This window comes from Melitaea cinxia, chromosome 11 (assembly GCF_905220565.1).
Source record: "Melitaea cinxia chromosome 11, ilMelCinx1.1, whole genome shotgun sequence".
NCBI lineage: Eukaryota > Metazoa > Arthropoda > Insecta > Lepidoptera > Nymphalidae > Melitaea > Melitaea cinxia.
This window is the reverse complement of record NC_059404.1, coordinates 7,158,681-7,180,926: the sequence shown is the minus strand read 5'-3', so window position 1 is coordinate 7,180,926 and position 22,246 is coordinate 7,158,681. Positions and strand designations below refer to the sequence as shown.

The 22,246-nt window shown below is 34.0% G+C and overlaps 2 protein-coding genes across 2 annotated transcripts in view; one reads left to right on the top strand and one right to left on the bottom strand.

The window, feature by feature from the left end:
- Positions 1 to 16,912, bottom strand: part of LOC123658035 — a 37,599-nt gene extending 20,687 nt beyond the window's left edge. The window contains exons 1-12 of the mRNA XM_045593516.1: positions 16,687 to 16,912; positions 16,308 to 16,543; positions 16,117 to 16,201; positions 15,917 to 16,048; positions 15,693 to 15,847; positions 15,396 to 15,476; positions 12,055 to 12,321; positions 11,620 to 11,708; positions 11,181 to 11,347; positions 7,919 to 8,068; positions 5,688 to 5,804; positions 4,954 to 5,106 (exon numbers count right to left, since the gene is read on the bottom strand). Coding sequence (XP_045449472.1) covers positions 4,954 to 5,106; positions 5,688 to 5,804; positions 7,919 to 8,068; positions 11,181 to 11,347; positions 11,620 to 11,708; positions 12,055 to 12,321; positions 15,396 to 15,476; positions 15,693 to 15,847; positions 15,917 to 16,048; positions 16,117 to 16,201; positions 16,308 to 16,543; positions 16,687 to 16,744 — 1,690 coding nt within the window. The 5' untranslated portion in view covers positions 16,745 to 16,912. The remainder of the gene's footprint in view (positions 1 to 4,953; positions 5,107 to 5,687; positions 5,805 to 7,918; positions 8,069 to 11,180; positions 11,348 to 11,619; positions 11,709 to 12,054; positions 12,322 to 15,395; positions 15,477 to 15,692; positions 15,848 to 15,916; positions 16,049 to 16,116; positions 16,202 to 16,307; positions 16,544 to 16,686) is intronic.
- A 3,306-nt stretch (positions 16,913 to 20,218) lies between these two features.
- Positions 20,219 to 22,246, top strand: part of LOC123658091 — a 31,123-nt gene continuing 29,095 nt past the window's right edge. The window contains exons 1-2 of the mRNA XM_045593563.1: positions 20,219 to 20,521; positions 21,075 to 21,248. Of these exons, the coding sequence (XP_045449519.1) occupies positions 20,458 to 20,521; positions 21,075 to 21,248 (238 nt within the window). The 5' untranslated portion in view covers positions 20,219 to 20,457. The remainder of the gene's footprint in view (positions 20,522 to 21,074; positions 21,249 to 22,246) is intronic.

The following is a 22,246-nucleotide window of genomic DNA, read 5'->3' as shown; positions in this document are numbered from 1 at the left end:
CTTAGTTTGGTACCATGATAAGGAAACTAGGATCTGATGATGGGATCCCAGAGAAATCGAGGGAAATTCTCGAAAATCTGCAATAACTTTTTACTGGGTGTTTCGATTTTGATAATTTTTAATTTAATCGAAAGCCGATGTTTATCATGTGGTCACATATAAATTTTATCGAGATCTGATAACTACTTTTTGAGTAATCTTTGATAACGCGTAGTTACTTGACTATTTTTTCGTCGATCTACGTTGTCTCGTCGATGTAATTGAAGTCGGTTTTATTCGTTTGAGAGCAAACACAATTATGTATTGTTTATTTTTAGTTCATTCCGTGTCCTGAAGCAATCGGGGTGATTTTTATATTTTGCTAATTATTATTTAAGAAGTATCAAATCTTATATAAATAATTACATTTAATTAAGTAATTATCAAAATATAAATATATATAACATTTTGCAAATTTGAATACGTAAAAAAAGGTTACAATACCCTGCATAGTTGAATGACCACGCATTTGGTTGGTGTACGTTTGGTATCTCGGCTCGATGAACGGACAGTTTCCAGATTCAAAATTGCCGGGAAATATGGAAACGACAGAACTTAAAAGGCATGCCTCGTAATACAGTGCAATATTTGTTACATTAAGTATTCTTAGTGCAACAAATACTAGACTGGTTCAGCCTGTATAATATCTGTTGGTTGGGCATAGGCTCCTGTTCTTAAATAGGAGAAGGGTTGAAAGCTTAATCCGAGTATGTAATTTGTAAATGAGGTTTGCTATTAGGGATTGCAATCCCGCAGCTCATCCAATCCCGCACAATCCCGCGGGTTTAAAATAATATTATAAAATCTAATTAAACTACAGGTTTTTTGTCTATCATATCATATTGTATGTAATGAATTTTTGTTAGACACGGCATATATAATTTAACTATTATATTCTTTTTCTAACTAAATCATTACATAGTATAAAACAAAGTCGCTTCCCGCCTTCTGTCTGTCCCTATGTATGCTTAGATCTTTAAAACTACGCAACGGATTGTGATGCAGTTTTTTTTAATAGATAGAGTGATTCAAGAGAAAGGTTTGTATGTATAATACATGCATAATATAGTAGAGAAACACTGATAATTTTAAAGGTTTCTAATCGTCTTAATCGTCTTCGTTCTTTTCTAAAGGTCGTAAATAAACACATTTTTTTGTGCTTACATTGCAGACGCTGGCTGAACCTTACGAGATAGATCAAAATAACGCAATACAGTATTGTACACCTTGACCGCGATGGTATATGTCTATTCTTAGGGATAACCCACAATAACCATTTATCCTTTATTGGCTTATTTAAGAAGCGATTTTAAGTCATATAGTACTACTCCTTTTCCAATTAAGTAGTGCTGCCATCCGTCCGAGTTTCCCCGGATTTGTCCTAGTTTGAAAGACGTCCGGGGAGCGTCCGGGCGGGGTTTAAATTGTAGTCCGGATGCAACAATAAAAGTCCGGGTTTTCGATCACATCCCGTTTCCATAATTTATGTAAATAAAAGCTGTAGGAGATGACTGCAATACAAACTTTGGGGGAACAGAACGACAAGGAGTCAACAATGTTTTGTATAAGCTAAAACAAAGTCTGAACTCTAAGCTGGTTGGTGTTAGTTGCTTTGCACACGTTATTAACAACGCCATACATCATGGATGTGACTTACTGCCAGTGGACGCTGAGACTATCATCGTGAAAATTTACAATTATTTTTCATACAGTTCGAACCGAATCTCTCAAAGAGTTCTGTGAGACAGCTGATGTCGAATACAAACAGCTTCTATTATATCATTCCAAAACTAGATGGCTTAGTCTGTTTCTTGCAATAGAGAGACTTCTAAAGCTCTTCACTCGACTGAAAGACTACTTCGAAAATATACAAAAACCATCTGTCGTAATTAAATAATTTTTCCAAAATCCGCTGTCAGAGGCTTATTTGCGTCTAGTCATAGCAAAATAGAAATATTAGAAAAAGAGACAATTCCAGAAGAGATATTCCAGAGAAACTCGAAACATTCTTGGATCTATAACAAAAAGCCTAAACGATAGAATCAAAGAAAGCTTCGTGCCCGTAAGTATTAAAAGCATTTTAAACAAACACGACAAGAACATAAAACAAGAGTTCAAAAACTGTACTCTGATTTTCTATAATGAAATAAAAATGTACATTGAAGATTGAAATCAGCCTCTTCAACAATTTGATAAATTTGACTCGATGTTTTTGGCGAATGTAAATGAAAAGACTCAATGGGATGTTATCGAAGATACTATTGCATTTTTGAAAGACAATATAGCAATTGACGACACGAAATTGATAGATGAGTGGGTGAATTTAAAATCTTTTGCCAAAATCTCAGCGCAGAAGATAAGCTTTTAAATGCTAATCAACTATGGTTACAATTCCTTAGAACACCAATGTCCATTTATATTCAGAACTTTTAAAAATAGCTCAATATTTTTTTGCATCCCTGCGCATAATGCGCATGTTGAAAGAATATTTTCTCTCATGACGCAACAGTGTACAAAAGAAAGGAATGCATTGAATCCTAGAACAGTGTTGTTACTACTCAAAATTAAATCCAAGCGGTGTTCATCGATTTATTAGACGTTGTGACGTCAAAAAAGTAAAATTACTCACTTTTCGTCACAAGAACGATTAAACACACTATTTTATACAACATAATTGTGTTTGCTCGCAAACGAAGAAAAAAACGACTTCAATTACATGGACAAGTAATAGGTACAACGTAAGTAGACGAAAAAAGAACAATCGCACTAATCGTCCCTACGATTTTCGAGGGTTTCCCTAGATTTCTCTGGTATTCCATCATCAGATCCTGCTTTCCTTATCATAGTACCACAGTGGGGATATTTCCTTTCCAACAAAAATAGAATTATCAAAATGGGTTAATAAATGACGACGTTATCTCCGAAAATACATTAAAAATAACACACACACACACACATACACACACACACACACACACATAAATATATATATATACTAGCTGACCCCGCAAACGTTGTTTTGCCATAACACGAAATTTTAAATATTTTTCTCAATTTGATCGCAGCATCAACTGTCGGGACAAACTGAAATTAAAATAGAATAATATTTAATAATTGATGCTGCGATGGTAGCGCAGTCTACCAGATCCAATGTAAAACATTCCAAAATTACCAACTACTTATAATGAAGAATTAGTTAAATAAACATTTTCCAGTGGACCAAATTGTGAATCTAAATAATCCTCGAATCCCCTTGAATTCATACAAAAAATTTCATCAAAATCGGTCCAGCCGTCTAGGAGGAGTTCAGTGACATACACACGCACACAAGAAATATATATATAAAAACGGTCGAATTGAGAAACCTCCTCCTTTTTTTAAGTTCGGTTAAAAAGAGGCTTAAAATTAAAGTCAAGTACGCAGTAAAATATATTTTAATCAAGATGGAAGTGAATGAAAAAAGTATTGAAATGTCCGGGGTGTAAGCTCGAAAACTGTCAAGGCTGTTAGGGCCAACAGCGCTTTATGATTAATCGCACGCGTTTATTGGTTCTCTAGTGAGAAAAATAACAATTATTACTTAATAAAAACGTGCTTTTCAGCGCGACACAGTAATCCATACTTAAAGTATAAAATACTAGCCGACCCGTGCCCACTTCGTTGGGCGTTAATTATTATCTTTGTGATACAATTATGTTGTGTTTCAATTTCGTCGACGTCTGCTACGTAGGGAGCCGACCGTGCGAGTAAGCCGCGCGGCATCCTATCGTATAGATGAAATAACAATAAAACGGTCATGCGATGCGCGGTACATGATGCGCAGTGTCCAGCCGGCCTAGCATGCATACAACGAGATATCTCTTGACGAGAGAGAAAGATAATGTCTACATCGAGTATTTTCTCGATTACCCTAACATGCGCACTACGAGAGACAAAATTCTCTTCCGAAGACTTCGCCTTGTCGAGTAGAGAAACATTATCAACCATAATCACAACTGAATATCATTCTTATTTCTTATGTCGTAAAGTTGAATTTACAAGGTTATTGACCAATTTCAAACGAGTGACACATGTTTTATTTAAAAATGTTCTCGGCCTTTTGGCTAAGATAAAAAGTGTATATCTAATTTAAAAAACTCTAATATGGAAAATAAAACGGCGTAAGTAAATGAATTTAATTATATATGTAAAACAATATGCTCGTGTTGTGCTTTATATCTTGTCGCACATTAGATAATTGTAATTCTATCACGCATTGTTTGTTTCTTTTTTTTTTTTTAATTTTTAAAATTTTTTGAATTTTTGAATTTTTTTTTTTTGATTATTGATTTTACTTTTATTCTATTTAATTTTATTTTTAGTTATTGATTTTTTAAATATAATTTTGTTTTGTTTTTTATTCTGAATGTTGTCTTGTCTTGTTGTACTAACCCAATATGGACTTATACTTTGGTCTAAAATAAAGTATTATTATTATTATTATTATTTAGAATAAGAAGCAACAGGGCGCAAATACGTTTTTTGTGTCATTATATGGCACACTTCACTCGACTTTTCGCATTTCCCGCTCTTCGTATACCGAAATTATATAATTATAATAGGGAAACGCCATGGTATACAAAAAATAGGCACCCGGTTTTATTTATTTTTTATTTATCGTCTTTCTCGTCGATAATATTGAAGACGAGAAGTTCTCTTCCTAAAACGACAAAATTCGACAAAATTACGATGTCATGTTAGCTTCCGTAGAGATAAATATCACAGATCACTAAAATTTAATGATTATCTCTTCTTGACGTAACGAGAAGAGTATCGCGTGCACGCATGTTAGCTACTGTAGACATAGAGAGATAATACGAGAAAAGGGGTCGACAAAATTTTGTCGTGGCGTGCATGCTAGGCCTGCAGGCTTACCTTCGGCGACGTGCGGCGCGGCGGGGCGCGGCAGCGAGGCGGCGGCGCGGAACTCGCGCAGCAGCGCCTGCACGCCGGCCTGCGAGCGCGCGCGCTGCACGAACAGCGCCTGCGGGCTCACGATGTGCGACAGGTAGATCACTTCCCGCGTGCCTGCGACACAAACAGTTGCGCACTTTTTTATACAACTAGGTCGACAAAAAAAGCGTACGGCTCACCTGATGGTAAGCGATTACCGTAGCCAATCGACGCCTGCAACACCGGAAGCATCGCAAGCGAGTTGCCGACCCTACCCCCGATTCCCCCCAGAGCTCTAATCACTTTCCTCACCACGGGAACACAACACTGTTTGAAAGCAGTATTATTTAGCTTTGATCGAATCGAAGTACTACCCAGTAGGCTGCTCCAGATTTCGAACAGTATATTTTCCGCTGTGCCCTACTTGAAGTTAAAAAGTTATTTACCAAATATTAAATTTTAGCTTTAACGTGAAATAAGTGAGCATATTATTTGGTACAAAATTATTTAAATCAATAAAATGTGACAGCTCATTAAGACGGACTGTCATGCAGAACCTAAGTATGAATTTATATTGGTTGAGAAATGTATTAGTAGTTTTAAATAGTAACTGCTACCGGTCCGAACCGTTACTGCTGTTGAAACCTACTTGAGTAAAGAGAATTTTCAATTTTATCACTCAGCAACTACTCTTTACAAACGAACGGCCTAATTACCTTCAACTAAAGGCTGCATCTCTGGTATCTCGATACTTTCAGGATCTCGTGGTTTTGTTGAGTGATAATTCGAATAAGTTGCAACTCCATTCGACTTTTCCTTCGATCTTCTGTTAGCTAAACAAAATTTTTATGGTTAGTTAATATTGAATAAAAAAATATAATGATTGACATAACAATAAAACTAATGTTATTAGGTCGGGGAAAAGGTGTCTTCGTACTTTATATAGAAATTAAAGATTTATTTTATTGTTATTTTACAAAATTTATTTACATTAATTATACTTAATACATGTGTATGCTGTGTAGTTACGGCAATAAATTAGCTAGCAAAATTAGCTATGTGGGTATAGCAGTAAAGAACATCCCCCTCTTCCCGTGGGTGTCGTAAGAGGCGACTAAGGGATAACACAGTCTCATTACCACCTTGGAACTTAAAAAGCCAACCGATCGCGGGATAACAATCCAACTGCTGGCTTTCATATCGAAGACGGGCAGCAGCGTCTCAATTTTTATTGAGTGACTAAAAAAGTATGTGGTCGGCCGTTGTCGTCACGAAATATCACACCTTTTCTGTTGATCAATTCTGGCTACTTATTTTAAATTTCTTTTTGAATTGATGGTTTTGTCCTACGGTAAAAGTTCACAATAAATTATGTCCTTCCAGTCCCACCATACACTCAACACCACCTTCATCATCATCACTTCAGCCTATCGCAGACCACTGCTGGCCTCCACAGTTTCACGCCAAAAAGGGCGTGAACTGACATGTTTCCCATAGTCACCACGCTGGGCAGGAGGATTGGTGACCGCAGGGCTGGTTTTGTCGCACCGAAGACGCTGCTGCCCGTCTTCGGCCTGTGTATTTCAAAGCCAGCAGTTGGATGGTTACGCCGCCATCGGTCGGCTTTTTAAGTTTCAAGGTTTCAACATCACCTTATTGCGTGTAAACCCGGGTTTCGTGACAGTCTGTGCAGTTGACTGACCTTTGGTACGATCGCTATGAAAGATTTCTCAGCTTCTATATTTGTCGAATTAGCTGCTTTTTGTTCAAAAACGTAGCTTTAGTCACAAACCGTTCGATTTCGGATCATTTGACTTAGAACGCGGTGAGACAGACAAAAGAGCCTGGATTCAAAGAATATCGACCAAAGATCTTTAATTTTAATTATTTTGGTAATTTTCAATTTTTTTTTAGCGATTGTGGATATTCTTCTCTACTTTTTCTTTTATGAGTTTCACGCTATCGGTGGAGTTAATATTTACAAGATTTTTTTCAAATCTAGTCTCATGTCTTTTTTCCTTCGTATAAGTAAATGTATTATTAACCTTTGAACCAGAGATGTTACGAATGTGAATTTAAGGTTACGGATACGAATATTTGCAAAATAACATATCGATTATGGTTACAGATATTAAAGTATTTCGGAATATTCTTTAGGTTCGGTTAAATATTTTCAAGTTTTAAGGAAATGCCAATGTAAAATAATACATGTGGTGATTTAATTTTATTACTGTCATTTTTTATTACAAGGAGTCATGCTAATTATTATACTAGTTACTGTTACATAATCTAAATAATTTTGTTATTTTCAAACTTGACTGAAGTCAAGACAATAAAGCTTTGACCAGGAAAATGTAGAAAACATAGCACATGTATAATTTAGATGCCTCCCTATCCGAAATTGTGCGAAACTTTTATATCGGTTTATGTTATAGTTAAGTAATTTTTTAGTTAAAATATACGATAGCTTCAGTACAGTTCCGAGAGTCCATAATATCCTTGGTTTGAATCTTAATATTTATTGATATTCTGTAAGTTTCCTGTAACCACAGTGCGATATTTTTTAATTCACATTATGTAGCGTTTTCAACAAATCAGTCCATAACATTTTTCAATAAGTGAGCAAATTCAGTGTTAGTTCAGAGTCAAATAAATTCAGCAAACATCCACAACTAATTGAAACGGCTGAAAACTGACAGTCAAATCTTTTATCTCAGCGCCAAAGTTTAGTAAACTCAAGAACCACCGTCTCACTTTCAATAGAGGTTGTTTTAGGTTACTATTTCAAAATATGCAATCACAGGATCAGGCAAATTTAACCGGATCCGACAAGTGTATAATGAAGCCAGATCCCCCAGATTACCGGATCAAATTTACCAGATTGCATTCCCTAGGTGAAGCTTAGAATAGATAAAAGCAAGAAGTATAGATATAGATAGAAGCTTACAAGTTTTGTCCTTCTGGTTCGATGAGTCGCTGTTGATTGAACTTAGTGATGACATCGATCCACTCTTGCTGCGATACTTGGGTGCCTTTGTAAAGAATGTTAGCGGTTTTGTTTCTTTGTCTTTGTTAGGTTTACATGTTTGTCTCACATCTGAAAGAAATTTTAAGTTATTATACAAACAACTTAAATATCAGATTTCCATAGCAGGACTCAAATGAATATTGGTTATACCCTCATATTTCAATCAATTTAACCTAACAGAAACTTTAACAACACTGTTTATTGCCTACCCACTTGAATTGTTTATTTAGACAATGTTGCTAACCCAATAAAAGGACTCCATCACAACACTCCCTATGAAGCGATATCAAAAGCTATTGGGGCAACCAACAATAAAATTAAAGGCCTAATTATCAATGCACGATATGGCCCCGATAAGAAACCCAAATAAACTTTCTTTACGAACATCGTGTCCAGTATTAACAACCCTGCAGTCAAAAATATTAACATCTGACATCTTATATATTTAACCAAAATGTGAAGATAGAGATATGTGAGGCCGAAGACGGGCAGCAGCGTCTTCAGTGCGACAAAGCCAGCCCTGCGGTCACCAACCCGCCTGCCCAGCGTGGTGACTATGGGCAACACACACGAGTTCACGCATTTTTGGTGCGAACTTGTGGATGCCTATGTCCAGTAGTGGACTGCAATAGGCTGAAATGATGATGAAGATAGAGGATACTCGGAAGTCAAACAATATGGTTTAACGACAACGTTACCAGTGATATGGTCACAAAGAATTACGGTATGAGGCCATATAGATGTCGAATGTGGAGAAGGCAATAAAACCTAGGAGTACAAAAAGATCTATAGAACCTGACCGGTTAAATGGCTATAAATAAAGGCTGCGAAATATACAAAGAATTCCTTGCCGGAACAAACAAAAATTTAACCCCAAGAGAAACTCAATTTACCCCAACTACCACAAAAGACAATGCTCAAAAAAAAAACCCAGGCCCGGCGCAAAAGAAAAGTAACTCAAATTATAGGTAATAATAAGTAATGAAATACTGCATAGGAGGCATCATCGAAATCAATGGCTATATGTATGAAATTGCCATTTGAATTTTTACAGGGGTAACATGAGCAGCTGGGACTTATAGTTTAATTAAAGTGCTATCTGAAAAAACAAACAAGTAACCATCGGTCGTCGGTCGAAAGCGCGACTTCTCTGTCTCATTCACACGTTGTCGGAGCCAGTTATAGGCTTCTCACTTCGTACGCGAGTGCCGCGTCGCCCGCGCAGTCCATCGACAGTATTCGTTGCGATCTGTGCGTTCTTTCCTGTTATTTTAAACCGATTGTACTAAAAACGACTACCTAATTGCTGTCGGCGACAAAACACATGGGTATGATTAATCGCTGTCGGCAACGAGTCACGTCGATGCGTGTCTCAACGAGTCAAGACATGTAAAGAACGATTGGCCGCTTTCATAAGAAATTATTGTGAAATTGTTACGCAACTTTGAAATTATTGCGCAATTTTTTTCATATCGTGTTTTTAGTTCTATCATCCTATTATCTTGTAAAAGTAGTTGGGAGTATAGAAGTTGCCATAAAAATGTCATTATATACACTCTTAAACCACAACTGTATCTGTTTACTGTTCCTTTTACTAATACATTATGTTACCTCTAAAATCTCGAGTAGCAATGTGGCGCAGATGTTAAAATTCGAATAGCAATTTCACACATATAGCCACTGATTTCGATGATGCCCCCCCTATGTAATATTTAATCACTTATTTTTACCTATATTTTGAGTTACATTTCTTTTGCGCCGGGCCTCGGTTTTATTCTCATACTTCATGAGCATTGTTCTTTAATGAATCATTCAATCTGCTCCACCTCGACAATAACCAATGGAAACGAAAAACCTACTAACCACCGCACATATGCTGAAATTACCAATAGGAAGAATAGCAAATTAAATCAAAAATCCTACAACAAACTGGAAGATATCCTACTCAAACAAACTGATAAAATAGATCTCCTAATCCAACAAATAGTTTCCTTGGTGAGTCTTATTAGTACTCTTGTCTCTAAACTTTCTCACACAATAAAAGAAAAAATGTTTAACAAGTTTTTTTATGTTGTTGGGCCACCAATTCTATGCTGGTGGCGATTGGAATGCCAATCATATGTATTGGGTTCAAGAATAACGGTTACCAGAGGCCGAGAACTAAAAAAAGAGTATTGAATCCTATTAGTTATGTGAATGGACGCGATAAGGCCGCCTTTGCATACATTATTTGTTTTTGTATCTAATCGTTCTAAAATATATCTTCTTTTTTTGAGTGCAATAAAGTTTTATAAATAATTAAAAAAATAAAAGAAATAAAAAATAAAATAAAACAAAACTTATTCTCGTCACGCCATGGAGAAAAATATCCTAAAACTGAGAATACAAAAGGTATGTAGTGACATCTGAAAAAAAAAATGTAACTGACTGGTGAATGATCATTAACATAGAAGGAAATAATTGCAAAACCTCGTTGGCCAGGCTTCCTAAGAATAAATAAACTGGACTTTTGATATTTTAAGTTTTCTTTCTGCTAAATAGTTTTTTTCATTTAAATATGTAGAAAAATAAAGCTTAGGTAATTTTATTATTAATGGCGTATTTTTCAGAAGTGAGACTGAGCTGGTATTACAGAGAACGGAAGAATGTTCCAATTGTTTCAGCTTAAATAGAGAATAAAAAATAAGAATAAAATGAGGAATTTAAAGGATAATATTTAAAACAAACCTAATAGTAATAACACTATAGTAATAGATGAATATGAGTATTGCTGAGAAAGCATATTTAAGCTACTTCCTTTGATTGTGACGATAGAAACATTGTCATATTTGCATAGGCCAAATAAAAACATTATGATGCATGGAGCATAGTTCAAACAGCAAGCATAAATATAGCCAAGAATTTTTATAAGAAAAATCTATTTATTAAATAATATTAAAATACAACCTGTAATCGTGAAAGAATAACATTACTCATAATCAATGGGTGAAACTGCAAGATTAATATATAGATAACTAATTTCAAATTTAACACGAGGAAAAGTTAAAAAGGAATAAACGTAATCTTGCCTAAGCAAGCAGAAAGTGTACAAAAAATTAAAAACCCGAGCATAAATCAGGGTTTTCAAATTAATAAACAAAATTTTTTTTAACAATCTTATATTGATAAAAAAAGTTCTCACCTTTTACAGTTACTGGTGGATACACAATCGATGATGGAGCTTCTGGTACAGTTTCAATTATTTCTTTTAATGCTTGTGTACTAACCAATTTATACTTTAAATTTGGTTCCCCTTCCAATTGTACATAATTTTCGACAGATAAAAGAACATCTTCGTTTACTGTTGTACTAAAAAATAAATCGTTTTAAACATTTTGTCATTCAAAATTAGAAGCGAGCTAATTCTTTTCTAATTGTCAATGAATTAACATAATTATGTTAATATTTACTCAAAGCTGCGATAGTAAAATAACTCAATATTAAGTAATTTTCTCACTTTCAAAAATTAATGCAATGAATTTATCATCAAAATTAGTTCAAGTTAAATCAAATGCTCTTAGAAATGTTTTTTATTTTTTCAAATAGTAAGTCATAATGATCATAATTATATCTTATCTTACTTTAAGGACATTTCAGAGGAATCTCTGTGTAGGTACCAAGGAGATTCAATTATTTGTTTGGCATCTTCTAAAATTGCAGACATGTTAAACTGAAAACATATAATAATCACTTCTTATTGTGCACAATTATTTCTTATAATAATTAAACATTGTTTCCAAAACGAAAACTGATTTAAATTACTTTATTTTTAACCACATTATATTGCTTATAATTCACAAAATAACAATCTTCCATAAAATACTTAAAAATGACGTCCACTTAAAAATCACCAAAACGACAAACACCTGTATGGCCAATACAAATTAATGTTTGTCATGTGCGGGGATCGAACCCGCAACCGCCAGCGCAACAGCCACAAACCAGTGCTGTGACCATTGCGCCAACGCAGCACAGCACTCAAAAATATATAATTAAGTATAATTTGTATATTATACCTCTTTCAGTTTTGTTGAATCCAAAGAATTAATGGTTTTTACAGTTTTAAATGCTTTTTTAATTGCTTCAGTAACTTCCTGTTTTGCCTGTTTTAAAGAATCTTTTTCATGAAATTTTACTTGTAGCACTTTGTTAACTATATCATCTTTTTGTTTTTGTATATTGAATGTAAGTTTGGAGAAGTCTTGCTCAATATTATTAATAATGTTTGTGTATTCATCAGAACTAGTTTCACACTCTAATTTTGTGAGTAGATGTCCAATGTCCTTAAAGAAATGTATAAATAATATGTTTAAGTTACCTACAGTAGGTTAATATTACACATTCTATTTATATAAGGGCAACAATGCATGAAACGAGGCGTAGTACCTTTAGGTATAATATTAATAATTGTGTTTGCTAGCAAACAAAAAAAACCGACTTCAATTACATCGACAAGTAAGGTAGACGAAAAAAATAGTCAAGTAAATACGCATTATCAAAGATTACTCCAAAAGTTGTAATCAGATCTCGATGACATTTAAATGTGACCACATGATAACAACGGCTTTCGATTAAATTAAAAATCACCAAAATCGGTACACCCAGTAAAAAGTTATGCGGATTTTCGGGGGTTTCCCTCGATTTCTCTGGGATTCCATCATCAGATCCTGGTTTCCTTATCATGGAACCAAACTTAGGATATCTCCTTTCAAACAAAAAAAAAAAAAAAGAATTACGACAAGTTATCTCCAAACATACATAAAAAAATGTATATATATAAACGGTCTAATTGAGTAACCTCCTCTTTTTTTGAAGTCGGTTAAAATTAAGACAAAATAGGCTTTGTTTAACACCAAAACTAGTAAGTTAGTTACTATTATAACTATCTATTAGGTATTTATGATAACAACCGGGACTGACGCATTAACATGATCTCTGAGGCATGGTGAGCAGATCCACAAGGATAGATATCCAAACGGTAAAGAAAAATTTGAACATAAGAATTAGTGATATTCCGGATATCCGTACCTATCCGTGGATATACGCGGAAAAAAAATTAGATCCGTATCCGTCACTTTTTTCTCGCGGATCCTTTATTAATTTTTAAATTCAATTGACAGGATAAAATGCTGCATAATAACTTATTGTGTGATTAAGTAGTATGATTTAAAAAATCCATTCAGAGTATTTTTTATTTCTTAAAATTAAATATTTGTCACCTTTAATTGCAAACATATATTCTAGTAAGTTACCATACTAATAGTAGATAACTCAAAGATAGAGATATTAATAATAATTTATTTCAGACATCAGTCCATATTTTTGTTAGTTACATTTTTTCTTAAACTATGTTAGTTTCAATAATTGTTAATCTACTATTTTATGAGATCACTATTACACATAGAAAGTTATGACATTACTTTTATAAATATAAGAAAATGAAAAACAAATAACTTCTTTATTTTAACAAATTTTTCGGATTTATTCGCGGTTTATTAAGCTTTTTAGATGCTCGACGTTTCCTGGACCTGGTTGCTAAATAATTGTTTTTCGCAAATGAAAAAAAACCGACTTCAATTACATAAGTAGCTATCAGATCTCGATCAAATTTTAATGGAACCACAAGACAAGCTTCAGCTTCTGATTAAAACAAGAATCAAAAAATTATTAAAACAATAAAGTGCCACTGCCCTCTAGTGAATAATATAGCTCACATGATACGATAATTCAAACCAAAGTACCTAGTTAAAAAGTAAGTTACGACAACGACGCCTAGCACCGTTACATAAATACGCGTCATCAAAGATTACTCATTATATCTCGATCAACTTTAAATGAAACTACAAGACAATCACTAGCTTTCGATTTTAATCGAAAGCTGGTCCTTGTTCACTGATCTCATAAGATAGTAGATTTACAATTATTGAAACTAACATAGTTTAAGAAAAAATGTTGTTTTAACAAGAATAATCAAAATCAGTGTACCCATTGAAAAGTTATGCAGTATAATACAAATGTAAATCGACGAAAAAATAGTCCAGCAAATACGGATTATTAGATATAACTTGAAAATTACTTTATAGAAATCAACTAAATTGAAATGGGAGCACGTGTCAAGCATCATCTTTTGATTAAAAATAGGGCTAAGATCTAGATTAGGTAAAACCGAATTATGGGACCGTGGGGGGATGGGGGTGGGGAGGGTGGGGAACACTACCCCTGGTACCACTATCACACCTCGGAACCCCATGGTTATGGAGATATCGATGGGGCTAAGATCTAGATTAGGTAAAACCGAATTAGAAAAACCGAATTATGGGGTTTTTGGGTGTGGAGGGTGGAGGGTGTAGGGGAATCTATACAAGGTAACACTGTCACACCTCAAAACCCCATGGTTATGGAGATATCCATGGTTAAAGTTTTTGAGGTTAGAAGAAGAATTTAAAGCTATTATAATACCTTTGAGCTCGTACTGTTTGCATTGTGTGACAAATCGACACTTTTAAACAAAATAACGCGTCAGACATAATATTCTAATAAAATTAGTAACATTGCGTGCTAGAATATAGGTTTAGAAATTCGAAAAATACCCAAAACCGAATCGGAGCACCCCACTGTCCACGTGGTCTTGGTCTGTCCTACCCCTAGAGTGTTTTTTTTGTGCCGCGGAGGCGCGGAGGGAACGGGGCGCATAACCATGGGGTTCCGAGGTGTCCATCCCCCCACGGTCCCGAAATTCGGTTTTACCTAATCTAAAGCTTTACCAAAAATAGTATCATAGATATCGGTCTATTCAGTAAAAAAAGGTCAACAGTTCTGAGGTAACATACATAAAAAATACAGACGATTTGAGAACCTCCTACTTTGTTGGAAGTCAGTTAAGAAAAGTAATACGTGCACAATGCAAGTTGAAACCTGTCCTACCCGTCGTTTCGGAGAGCGTGACGTCAACTATCGTTTCAAGGTCACGCGCCGACACCGAATGAGTGAGTAAATAAAGATCTGTATCCGTATCCGGGGATCTTGACACTAAATATCCGTCTCCACGGATATACATTTTTGATGATCTGGCACATCACTAATACAAATATACATCCCAAGTGGGAATTGAACCCACTAACCGGTGGTGTTTTAGGCGAATATGTAGTTGCATTGGTGGATGTGCACCACTACATCAGAGCAGTTGTTATTTACACACTGTGAACTAACACACTTTATAGAGATTATTATACAAATACTTCCCAATCAGCTATCATTTTTTAATTAAAGACTTATTATAATTAGTTTTTTGATATACTTAATGCTAATAAATTAATGTAGTCACAATAGATTTTTTTATACTTAAGAATTTACTTACAACAGCAGTCTTACTCAGTCTTCTTAATATTTCATCTACATTTGGGCTTATGTTCGTCAACTGAGTCAAAAAAAGTTCATTCTGAAATATAAAAAACAATAATGACTTGGACTTATATTTGCATGCTTCATAGCCAGTTCTATGTATAATAGTCATCATATACATATTGATGAATGTTACACATGTTGTATTTACTAAATCTGTATATTCTTAGTGTGTTATGTAAATAAATAAATTATTTAACTCATTAGAAATCTATTTTTAATCTCTTGCATTGTTTTGAATGAATGAACATACCACTTCTTGCATGGAAGTAACATCATGGCTTTTACATGACCTTTCCCCCCCAACCATCAAACAATCCATACAAATAGATTTCTTACAGTTGTTACAGTAATAGTCTAATGGCTTCTCATGATGGGACTTGCAAGTATTTTTCTGTTTATTTAGTTCTGTAATAAATATAAATATTTTTAACAAATGTAGCAATCAATCTATCCATATTTTGAAAATTAATTTACCTATATTACGTAATATATGGTTTTTGAAAATTACAAAGTTCTTATGGCTTTTATTGAAGCAATTATTGCAAACTATGATACCGCATTGTTCACACATTTTAGAAGTCGGTCCATGGCACTCAACACATTCACCTAAAAAAATAACCACATATAATATACATATAATACTTAAGAAAAAAAAAAAAAAAAAATAGATATACCCTGTGTAGAATTAGTACTTTGGAGTATTCCTTTAATATCCAAGAAACATTCATCTTTAGGTTCCTCTTTAATTCTGGTTTTTTCCTGCCATTACAAATAATTTTCACATGTAGGCGTTAAAATACTTAAATCAGATAGTTAAGAAAAATTACTGTAGTATTAAATAATTAAATTACATAATATAAATTACCTCAATAGATTGCAAAGCAAGCTCTCCAACCATAAATACATTAACAGGAAATATGGTATAAAGAGTAATCTTGTTCTGTATTAATAATGCCAAATCCTTAGGATCTACTTCCATACATTGGTGGCATATTTTACAATCAATAGGCTCTGCGAATTTGACTATGTTGCTAACACAGTTTTCGCACATGGCGTGTCCACATGATAAAAATAGGGGTACATTAGTCTTGTTTTTAGAATCTAAAATTAACATAATAATTTAAAATATATCCAGTAAAAACCATATCAAAAATAGTAAAACAATTTTAAAACTTGCTCACATTTCCGGTTGATTACAAGCTTGGCTACAAATTATAAACAATACAAAATTTAAAACTCCTTACCTTTCAGATAATAACATTGACTACAGTTAGGACAACATTTTTTTATTTTTGTATCCATTATACTGTCTTACGGTATTGTTTGTTAATTAATATGTCTATTGAATAACGGAACATACGTACAGCTCTAGTCGTTGTTATAATTACAAAATTTTCAACTGAAAAAAATATCGTCGCGTCTCTTGCTTAGAATGTTAGAATCAAATACAATAGGTACCACAGAGTATAGTACAATACTTACAGAAAATAGGTACTTAACTTATACAGTTTAGGGTTGCCATCACGAAATTTTAAATTGCCGTGTTTAGCTATTCCGGTATTTGGACTGGATTGCCGTGTTTTGGAATAAAAACTACAAAATTGCCGGGTGCATTAATATTTACTTTACATTAACACGTAAGATTGAACATGACATTAAAACATTATTCTTAACAGTCATCTCACAAATTTCTTATGGTAACCAACATTTCTTCTACGACTTTATTCAATTTATGTTTATTTTTTTTCCTTCATATTGTTTATCATCTGTTTAGTTGGTTTCGAATTTATACAATTTCCCTGAGATCGGATAAAGTGCTTAGCCAGTAAAATTACATTTATTGTGGAAGTAATAATTTTATTTCTTGTTTTCGTTTTTATCAAATTGACTTCACTGTAAATTCTTTTAAAGTCTGCATTGGCGTATGGAAGAGATAACACGCTAAGGACAAAACCGGCTAAATGTTCGCAACCGTTCAGGTTGTGTAAAAAATTTTGACCAAAAGTTATCCGTCTTCATTTGCGATACTTTTAATTTGGAATACTTATTTACCGACAGGAGCATTCACCATTCATCATCGATTTCAATATGTTACTTATATACCACACAAAATAAAGTAAAAAACAGCAATAAGTATATCTTTTTTATCTAACTTTAATGCGTGACTTCAATACGCGAAATAGGCGCAAATCTATGCGTAGAGGTTTCCCCGCTCATAGAGTCGTAACTACGTCTAGTGATGTGCACTGTAATGACTTATCAACTTTCGATACAATTATTGTGAAAATTATAAGTACGCATTGGATTGGAACATCCGGAAAATGTTTCATCCGTAAAAATTTTACCTTCATGCGCCTATAGAAGATTCCCTACAAAAACTTATTCAAAGAGATTGATTAAGTAAAATAAGAAATAAGAAACAGTTTATTCGAGCGTAATAATGATAGCAATAAAAATAACGGTAAAAATGTGTAATGTGAAATATAACGTGAAATGAGTTACTACTGATAAAAAAATATACCGGTATTGATCCAAAATAACATTATTTAAGGTAGCGTTATTTCATAAAAATAAACAAGTGTGCGTTAGACCAAGAATGAGCAACACGCGGCCTGCGGGTCGCTTGCTTGTTTGCTTTTTTGGTTGCTTGTTAATGCGGCCCGCCAAATCTTTACTTTTTTTATTTTATATATTTTTTTATTCTAATATTTATGGTAAATAAAATTTCGTAAATTATTAATAAGAGTTAATCTGGCAGCTCGCCAAAAAAATATTTATGAATTGGCCCATTGATTAAAAAAGTTGCTTACCCCTGCATTAGACCTAATCAAAAATATTTCATTAATTTGGGACCTCTGTATATCACAACAACAACAACCGCTCTGGTGTAGTGGTGTGTAAAGCGATCTAAACACCGATGGTTTTTGGGTTCGATTCCCGCTCGGCATGGGGTTGTATTTGTACAAATATTTCTTTCCGGTTTGGGTATCCGTCCTTGTGGGTCTCCCCATCGTGCCTCGTAGATCATCTCAAGCTGTGGGTCCCAGTTGTTATTATACATACCTAATAGTGAACGTTATTCATAGTAGGGTTAATAAAATAACACGTGGTTCAATAAGTCCCGGGACTAAGTACTAAAAAAAGGTCTTTTTCATAAAATTAATTTTTATTCATCAACATAGTCTCCTCCAAGAGCGATACAGTCCCTCCAACGCTTTTCTAACTTTTCTATCCCATGTGTGTAGAACGATTTGTCTTTGGCTTCAAAATAAGCCTCCGTTGCTGCGATAACTTCACTATTTGAGTCAAATTTCTTACCCTGAAGCATTTTTTTGAGGTCTGCAAACAGCCAGTAATCGCTGGGGCCAAGTCTGGCGAATAAGGGGGATGTGGAAGCAATTCGAAGCCCAATTCGTTAATTTTGGCCATCGTTCTCACGGACTTGTGACAAGGCGCGTTGTCCTGGTGAAACACCACTTTCTTTTTGTTCATGTGAGGCCGTTTATCCGCAATTTCGTACTTCAATCGCTCCAATAAGCACATGTAATAGTCATGTAGTATTTATATTTTGCCCCTTTTCAAGGTAGTCGATGAAAAGTATTCCATGCGCATCCCAAAATATAGACGCCATAACCTTACCGGCCGATTTCTGAGTCTTTGGACGCTTCGGGCGGCTTTCACCAGCCGCTCTCCACTCCGCTGCCTGCCGATTGGATTCCGGAGTGAAATGGTATATCCAGGTTTCATCCATTGTTACATACCGACGTAAAAAATCCTTTTTATTATGATTCATCAGCGCCAAATATCGCTCTGAATCATTGATACGTTGTTCCTTTTGATTAGTTGTAAGCAAACGCGGCACCCACTTAGAAAAAAGCTTTTTCGTGGCCAAATTTTTATGTAAAATAGTGAAAACACTACCAGCTGAAATCTTCACTATCTCGGCTATCTCTCGCACTTTTACCTTCCGATCTTCCAATACGATTTTGAGGACTTGGTTAATATTTTGTTGAGTCACTGCTTCATTTGGACGACCTGAGCGTTCCCCATCATTGGTGTCCATGCGACCGCGTTTGAAGTCGGCATACCATCGACAAATGGTTGCTTTAGAGGGAGCTGATCCTGCATAACATTTTATAAGCCATTGCCGTGCTTCAACGGTATTTTTTCCCATTAAAAAACAATGTTTTATCAACACGCGAAACTCGTTTTTTTCCATTGTGTCGAAATTACAACCGTAGCGTCACATAAATGTTTCAAAATCAATAATTTTATTGTTCCATTTTTAAAAATTTGACACATATTCTTGTATTGATAGCCAGTACTTTTTAAAAATCAAAAGAGTTTTTAATATATGCGCCATTTCCAGGTTAGTCTCGGGACTTATTGAACGATCTAATAAAAGCCTCTTTCTCCATATAAGAGAAGCGTTGCAGATTATTGGTTGGCAGATATATTTATATATTTATATCGGCCAACCAATAATCTGCAACGCTTCTCTTATATGGAGAAAGAGGCTTTTATTTTGTAGTACATTAAAAGATAAATCAATCATTCAAATATTTAGACAACAAAACAAGCTATTTTCGATAGAAATTTTCTCAGAGTAAGTTTTAAAATATTGTCAAAGTATAGGTAGGTACTTGTTGTATTTTCGTATTTACTATGGGAAGTACAATAAATAAATATAAAAAATAATACGCTTTTTACAACTCATCTTAATCAAGAGATCACTTTAATAATAGTGCTTTTGGTTAGACCTTTCAATGGTAATACGCGTAATACGTCTTGGGTGAACATTACGCGCTCGGCTGTCCCCGAAAGAGCACGCGAGTGTCGAACTCTTGCGTAATCGAAGACGAGAACGAGTTGTAACGCACTTTACCGGATCATCTTTTAAGATTGTCAATGAGTCATTTGTACCTGTTCCGTTCGTTTTAAGTTCTCAAGTGACACAGTGTAATATGAGTATGTTTTGGTGACTCTCATTGAACTCCTTCAAAGACGTTACCAATATGTATATAAGGAAGATTTTTCGTTACTTAGTCGTAGTGTTTTTTTCGTTACTTACAGTAATTGGTAAGAATTTAACGTTTCTAAAATAGATGAATATGTAACTTATGATATAAATAGTAAAATTCAAATTTGTCGTAATTTCTAAAAAATATAAATGTTTTTTTTTTTTTTTTTTTTTTAATATATAGTTATACATACTCAGTACGTTTTATCATACTAAAAGGTAAAATTACTTTTCAATTTAGTAAAAAAAAAACAATGTTGCTTCACTTTCTATTGGAAATGTACATGATACATCATAATTATTAATATGATGATAGTAATTATTTTTTACTCGTCGCAGTCTTCGCATTAATTAATCATTATTTACCTATTACACAGCCTTACAAAAGGCGGTCCTTTGTATTTAATATGAGAAATCTTCAAGTTAATTTAGCATTTTTACTGTAAATAATAATAATGAGGCTTTCATTAAAGAATTATTAACTAAAAAATTAAATATTTTATCAGCGAAGCAAGTAGCCATATTTTGAAATCACCGTATTGTTTACAAGACTTATAATTGTGATAGCCTTATTTATTTGTTTTTGTGTTTTATAAAAATGTTTTTACGTAGATGGAGTACGAGATGGTACTCGCGTAAAACGCTTACGGGCCGATAGTTCAGCAGTTCGTGAACCTGCCCAAGCATTGGACGCACCTGAACCGGAACCTAACACTGCACCTGCCCCCACTGCCTTCATCAATCCTTCAGTAAAGGAATACCTTGAATTGGGGATGGCTATACCAGGTAAGTTTCTAAATAATTAGTTGAATAACACATATGCTATTTCTCGTTACAAGTTCCGAGGGCGATGATTGTAGAGCCGATGAGGATTATAGAGCCGATTTTTTTTTACATTGAACAAAGTTTCTTTATTTGATAAATAGTATAAATAATTTTGTTCTTTATACTGTTTATCAAAAACAAAAGAAAACTTTAAATTTGAAGCAGCTCTAATTAAAAATTTCTTCTTCGGGTCTTCTATGATTAAAGCCATTTACTTATCTCCGATGTCATAGATACCATTGTACTCTTGTACATATATATTGTATGACTTATATGCAAAAATAATGCTATGCGACTGTCTAATAAAATTATTTAATTTTTAATTGGTGACGCGTTGGTGTAGCGACCACAGACTGGCTGTTGCACTAACGGTCGCAGGTTCTATCTCCCGCTTACGGCAAACATTACTATCCAGAACTAGCAGACTATCAAGGGTATCGACATCTAAAATTAGAAATTGAAATAAATTTAGTAGATTATATTTATATTTAGTAGAATAGAATAGAAATAATTCATATGACAATTCTAATATATTTTTTTTTACAAATTGTTGTATTTATGGTTTTTCCTTTCAAGAGAACAATAATATGTTGTTTAGTCTGCTTCTAATATATTCTATAGTCATCACTAAAAAAGACGAATTCACGTTTTTATCTGCGACTCTATCGAAGTAAAAAGAACTAGTTATGTTGTTTTTTTCCTTTATTTATCTGAATTTTAATTATGTTTAAAATAATGTGCACGTTTTTAAGAGCGTCCTTGAACTTGAATGTACCTGCTTATCGATGTAAAAAGCACCTAGAATCAAGCACTCGCAAGGTCAACCAGGATGAATTTTGTTTTTCTTATCTTACCAGTTCCTTTTCTTTAATAAATATTAGATTATCTATATAATTAATAGGTTTTTAACGATAAGGAATGTTATAGCCTAATGCTTCTGTCAATTTATAATGTAAGTA